The 6947-nt window shown below is 50.6% G+C and overlaps 1 protein-coding gene across 1 annotated transcript in view; it reads right to left on the bottom strand.

Annotated features, from left to right (window-relative positions):
- Window positions 1-6601, bottom strand: part of LOC129715552 (testis-specific serine/threonine-protein kinase 5-like) — a 12471-nt gene extending 5870 nt beyond the window's left edge. The window contains exons 1-3 of the mRNA XM_055665428.1: window positions 5893-6601; window positions 3534-3663; window positions 2350-2465 (exon numbers count right to left, since the gene is read on the bottom strand). Coding sequence (XP_055521403.1) covers window positions 2350-2465; window positions 3534-3625 — 208 coding nt within the window. The 5' untranslated portion in view covers window positions 3626-3663; window positions 5893-6601. The remainder of the gene's footprint in view (window positions 1-2349; window positions 2466-3533; window positions 3664-5892) is intronic.
- Window positions 6602-6947: the final 346 nt, after the last annotated feature.

Genomic DNA, 6947 nt, shown 5'->3' with positions numbered 1-6947 from the left:
CCGATTCACCTCTACCCTATTGCGGACATTGGACATTGCCTCTGGAACTGGTGCGCTGCAACGCTGAGAACTATATTCTGCACTCTGTATCTTCCCCATTGCTCTACCTATTGTACATACGTTGGATAATATTGTACAAGAGTTTGTGCATTTATGTATAGTTTATGCGATCTAATCGAATAACAAAGCTTTTCACTGTACCACGGTACATGTGGCAATAATGAAACAAACATTCTAAGTTCCTTGTGTTTAGGTTTAGGGGGAAGCTGATTCCTAGATCTCGGAGTTTGGAGAAGAGTTATAGCCCTGTCCCACGGTACGAGTTCATTCCAAGAGCTCTCCCGAGTTTAAAAAAAATCAAACTCGTGGTAAGCACGGAGAATGTACGTAGCGGATACGTCGGAGCTCGGGGACGTCTCTTAGCGGCTCGTAACGCTAACGGCAGGTACTTGGGAAGACTCGCTAACAGCAGGTAAGACTCGTGAAGATTTTTCAACATGTTGAAAAATGTCCACGAGAGCCCCGAGTACCAACGAGTGGCCATTACCGTAAATCTCCGAGTTCGAATCAGGGGAAACTCGGGAGAGCTTCTTGGAATGAACTCATACTGTGGGACAGGGCTATTAAAATGGGATCATGGTGTTGAAGGCAGAGCTATATTCGATAAATACTGTAGATAGACATAAAAAGCTGGAGTGACTCCGCGGGTCAGGCTGCATCTCTGGAGAAAAGGAATTGATGAAGTTTTGGGTCAGGGCCCTCCTTCAGACTCAATAGGTGACGTTTCTAGGGAGTCTCTGGTGCTGTAAGGCAGCAGCTCTACCCGCTGCACCATCGTGATCTTCCACTCTGCTGGAGGGGAGGGAGGGCAGGATGGACCTAAAGACTGAAGGAAGGTCGGCGAGCCCCCGGCGGGCCAAAGTAACGCTTCACGGACAACATCAAGAACAGTCTGAAGAAATTCCGCATCACATCGAGCAACTGGGAGCACATTGCACTGGACTGGCGCTCCTGGAGGAAATCCGTGCAGGAAGGAACTGCACGTCACGAAATGGAACTACGCCGTGTGGCAGAGACAAAGCGACAGCACCGTAAGGAGAGAGAGAGAAGGGGACTCGACGACTAGCAACCACCGCCAGTCTCCATTGCACACGTTGCACCAAGGTGTGTGGATTGTGGATCAGCCTCTACAGACATCTGCAGACCCACAGGTAGACGACCATATGGAGAGAAGAGGACAGTCATACTCATCTCGAGTGACCGCTGATGATGATAGTGTGGAAACAGGCCCTTTGCCCCAGCTGGCACACACAGGGCAACAATGTCCCAGCTACACTAGTCCCACTCACCTGCGCTTGGTCCATATCCCTCCACACATGTCCTATCCATGTACCAGTCTAACAGTTTCTTAAATGATGGGATAGTCCCAGCCTCAACTACCTCCTCTGGCAGCTTCTTCCATTCACCCACCACCCTTTGTGTGAAAAACTTACCCCTCAGATTCCTATTAAATCTTTTCCCCTTCATCTTGAACCTATGTCCTCTGGTCCTCGATTCAACTACTCTGGGCAAGAGACTCTGTGCGACTACCCGATCAATTCCTCTCATGATTTTATACAACTCTATAAGATCATCCCTCATCCTCCTGCACTCTATGGAATAGAGTCCCAGCCTACTCAACCTCTCCCTATAGCTCAGGCCCGCTAGTCCTGGCAACATCCTCGTAAATCTTCTCTGTACCGTTTCCAGCTTGACAACATCTTTTCTATAACATGGTTTCCCAGTACTGAACATAATACTCTGAAGCCCCGCCAACGTCTTATACAACTGCAACGTGACCTCCCAACGTCTTACCCAATACATCTGCAACATGGCCTCCCAACGTCTATACCCAATACATCTGCAACATGGCCTCCCAACGTCTATACCCAATACATCTGCAACATGACCTCCCAATGTCTATACCCAATACAACAGCAACGTGACCTCCCAACTTCTATACCCAATACATCTGCAACATGACCTCCCAACTTCTATACCCAATACATCTGCAACATTGCCTCCCAACGTCTATACCCAATACATCTGCAACGTGACCTCCCAACGTCTATACCCAATACATCTGCAACATGACCTCCCAACGTCTATACCCAATACATCTGCAACGTGACCTCCCAACGTCTATACCCAATACATCTGCAACATGGCCTCCCAACGTCTATACCCAATACAATAGCAACATCACCTCCCAACGTCTATACCCAATACAACAGCAACATGGCCTCCCAACTTCTATACCCAATACATCTGCAACATGGCCTCCCAACGTCTATACTCAATTAGACTTACCCAGTGAGAGGCGGTCATGGAAGAACATGCCACCTTTGATAGCCTCCAGCAGTTTGCATGGCTGCAACTCGTTGAAGGGGAGTTTGCCGGCCACCATGGCGTAGAGAATGATGCCCCTGTATGGAAGAGATCAATCCACAGATGAAGTAATGAGCACAACTCAGAGCCATGAGGCTGGCGGGTAACAGGTCCATGGCCTTAAGAGGGGGCGAGGGGGGGGGGGGGGGGGGGGGGAGAAGAGCTCACCCCGGATTGCAAGGAAGGCCATTCAACCCATTGACTCGCTGGGAAGACCATTCTCCTGTGCTCTCCTCACCCATGAATTCATACAGGCTGGCAACAGGCTCTTCGACTTAGCACTGACCGCCAGTGGAGCTGGTCACATCAACCCCCACAATGTCTGAAGAAGGGTCTCGACCCGAAACGTCACCCATTCCTTCCCTCCAGAGATGCTGCCTGTCCCGCTGAGTTACTCCTGCATTTTGTGTCTTGTCTTTGGTTTAAACCAGCATCTGCAGTTCCTTCCGACGCATGCCGCAAGGGCAGGAGGAACTCAGCAGGTCGGGCAGGTGCGAGGTGTCGCACCTTGGGAGGTTGAATGCGAGGGGAAAATATACAATTTAAGACCCTCACTGGAGTCCATAACTCCCTGAAAGTGGCAACACTGTACAAGTTTAGTGGCAACACTGTACAAGACACAACAGTGTGTACAGAGGGATCTTGGTGTCCGAGTCCATAACTCCCTGAAAGAGACCGCACACGTGGAGAGAGGGGTAAAGAAGGCGTATGATACGCTTGCCTTCATCGGCCACGGCAGGGATTATGTCAGGAAGCCACAATGCAGCTTTATAAGAATTTGTCTGGACTATATTGACATTGGGAGAAGAATGGAGAGCAGGGGAGAGACAAGACTTTGCCTTCCATCACAGTGAAGAGGAGATTCACTGTGATGGATATTTGTGCAAATTGTGTTAATTGTGTGTCTTGGTTCTTTTCTTGTTGTAAGACTGCGGAAACCAAATTTCGTTTGAACGTCATGTGAGGTTGAAATGAGAATAAACGGTAGTGTATTGTATTGTATTGTATTTGGGAGTTGAGTGGATGCGGTTGTGACGTGGGGAGGAAGCACGGGGTGGGGGGAGTGCGGAAGGTGAGGGCCAGTGAGGGCGGGGGGGCACACTTACATGCTCCAGACGTCAGCGTGGTCCCCTCGGTACCTGTGCCCCTGCAGGATCTCGGGGGCGGTGTAGGGCATGGAGCCGCAGAAGGTGCTCATCAGACTGTCCTTGTTGCTTCTGCTGGCCAGCCCAAAGTCTAGTCAAGAGTCAACAGTGTTCAATTGTCTTTCGTTTCAGTTCAGAGATACAGCGCGGAAACAGGCCCTTCCACGCCGACCTGCGATCCCCGCACATGAACACTACCCGACATGCACTAGGGACGACTTGCATTTAGACCAAGCCAATTGACCTACAAACCTGCACGTCTTTGGAGTGTCAGAGGACACCAACGATCTTGGAAAAAACCCACGCAGGTCACGGGGAGAACGTACAAACTCTGTACAGACAGCACCCCGCGGTCGGGAGCGAACACGGGTCCCCGGCGCTGTGAGGCAGCAACTCCACTGCTGTCGAGTGGGACGGTGAAATCCTTACTGGCTGCAGCTCAACAGACCTGGAAACTCAACACTCGGTACCTTGACCATCACACAAACCAACCTCCCTTCCATCGCCTCCACCTACACCTCACGCTGCCTCGGCAAGGTCAGCAGCATAATCGAGGACCATTCACACCCCGGCCACTCCCTCTTCTACCCTCTCCCATCAGGCAAAAGATACAGAAGTGTGGAAAAACAAACACCACCAGATTCAGGGACAGTTTCTTCCCAGCTGTTATCAGGCAACTGAATCATCCCACCACAACCAGAGAGCAGTGCTGAAATACTATCTACCTCATTGGAGATGCTTGGACTATCATTGATCTTTGGAAGGGATTAACGTTATTCATGTTAATCCCTTTATCATATATCTGTGCACTATGGATGGCTCCATTGTAATCATGCATGTCTTTCCACTGACTGGTTAGCACGCAACAAAAGCTTTTCACTGACAATAAACTAAACTAAACTAAACTAAAAGCAAGATACAGAGTGGAAACCAGGACCTTAGACCCACCAGGTCCACATCAGTCACCCTCTCACACTAGTTCTATGTTATCCCACTTTCCCATCTACTCCCTGCACAGCGGAGATCATTTTACAGAGGGCCGATTAAACTTCAAACCCACGCGGGAGAAAACTGGAGCCCCCGGTGGAAAGCCACGTGGTCACAGGGTAGAACATGCAAACTCCACACAATTAGCACCCAATGTCAGCATGGGACCTGGGTCTCAGGGTGCAGAGGCAGCAGCTTCGCCTGAACAACATGCATAGATTTTCTTATAAAAGGGGCAGTGCTGGAGTAACTCGGTGGATCGGGCAGCATCTGTGGAGAAGGTGGGGATGTTTCCTCGGGCTGCTTGTGGTGGGCGGGCAGAAGAGTGGTGGGGGCACGACAAATTCTGGCAAGTGATTTACTGGTGCCCTCCCCTAATCCCCCATTTACTGGTGCAGATCCCCCATTAACTGGTCCTCCCCTAATCCCCATTTACGACTTCAGGAAGTGCCCTCACCCTAAATTCCCCCATTTACTGGGCCCCCCCCTCATTTCATGGTGTCCCTCCACCCCATTTACTGGTGCCCTCCCCTCTCTCCCCTACTTGCCCTCTCCACACATTTACTGGTGCCCTCTGTCGCGCAGGGCGCTCCAGCATCGCCATGACTGCATCTCCTGCTTCTAATCCCCCATTTACTGGTGCCCTCTCCTAGTTCCCCAAGTACCGATTTCTCACCCAATTTGCCCTGCTAGTTACTACTATTTCTTTTCCAGCTTTCTCCCCCTTACTTCAACCACTGTGGTTTAGTTTTTCCAGGTGCCAGAGTGAGGACCACCGCAAATTGGAGGAGCAGCACCTCATGTTTCGCCCAGGTAGTTTACACAAAACGTTGCCTGCCCGTTCCCTCCATAGATGCTGCCTGACGCACTGAGTTCCGCCAGCAGACGTTCTCCCAGTCAGTAGAACCACCTCTGTTGAAACCAAAGATCCTATAGCGGAGCAAGATAGACCACTCCTGCTAAATGCAATGGGCTGACGTGTAGTATGCAATGGAGCGGAACGTGGGCCTTTTTTTCATCCATTTCAGTAACCCGACCTGACCCGCAGTGTAATCAATGTTGCGGGGGAACAGTTTGTGTTAATAAATTATAATTCTGAAAATGAGAAGATTTTTCCCAAAGAACTTTTATTTTTACGAGGATGTTTCCGTAACCGGCTTCCGTCTCCGCACTAGTATCTTCGCTCCACTACGGGATCTTTGGTGCGGTGACGGAAGCCGGTTATGGAAGTGGGGCAGAAAATTACCCATGATCTGCCCATGACCGTACTACGTCTTTTTCATCGAGTGATCTATCGTGCTCGCTATAGGATCTTTGGTTGAAACCCTCTCACCTGTCAGCTTAATGTGTCCCTTGTCGTCCAGCAGAATGTTTTCACACTTCAGATCTCTGTGTGGAAGAGTTTTCAACACAAGTTACAGTAAAGTCCATCCTTACACACACACACACTTCAAACCAAGACCTGAAACACTAAGTGTCAAGTCAGAATTTGTCCATTGGCCCGGTTAGACACAGTGAAGCTCCCTCTACCCTGTCCCGTCACACACACTCCCAGGATCAGACACAGTTGGTCCCCAGTGGAAGTCTCTCTATAGGGGAGTCCTCCCCCTTTACATCGGGGACCTGGGGTGGAGAGTGTTGCATTGGCGGGCAGTCGATGGTCACATCAGAGTTGGCTGTCTATGAACATGTCACTACTCTGTATCTGTGTTGAATTGAATAAAAGCTCTGTATTGAAAGAAAGGGGTCAGACACAGACATACCATAGGTAGAGAAGGCAGATACAAAGTGCTGGATGGGCAATATCTCTGGAGAGAAGGAGTGGGTGACGTTTCTACTCATTCCTGGGATCATTCCTGTAAACCTCCTCCGGACCCTCTCCAGAGCCGGCACATCCTTCCTCAGTTATGGTGCCCAAAATTGCTCACAATATTCCAAATGCAGCCTGACCAGCGCCTTATAGAGCCTCAACATTACATCCCTGTTTTTGTGTGCAAGCCCTCTTGATCTGCTGAGGGATGTGCTGGAATCTGTACCTATGCTGGGTTCTTCTGGGATGTGCTGGACCTGTGCTGGGATGTGCTGGGATGTGCTGGGCCTGTGCTGGGATGTGTGGTCCTGTGCTGGGATGTACTGGGCCTGTGCTGGGATGTGTGGTCCTGTGTTGGGATGTGCTGGTCCTGTGCTGGGATGTGCTGGACGTGCTGGTCCTGTGCTGGGCCTGTGCTGGGACAGTGTTGGGATGTGCTGGGCCTGAGCTGGGATGTGCTGGTCCTATGCTGGGCCTGTGCTGGGATGTGGTGAGCCAGTGCTGGGATGTGGTGAGCCAGTGCTGGGATGTGCTGGACCTGTGCTGGGATGTGCTGGTCCTGTGCTGGGCCAGTGCTG

The sequence above is a fragment of the Leucoraja erinacea genome, chromosome 2, assembly GCF_028641065.1.
Source record: "Leucoraja erinacea ecotype New England chromosome 2, Leri_hhj_1, whole genome shotgun sequence".
NCBI classification, from domain to species: Eukaryota; Metazoa; Chordata; class Chondrichthyes; order Rajiformes; family Rajidae; genus Leucoraja; species Leucoraja erinaceus.
The sequence above is the reverse complement of the archived record's forward strand: the minus strand, read 5'-3'. Positions and strand labels throughout refer to the sequence as shown.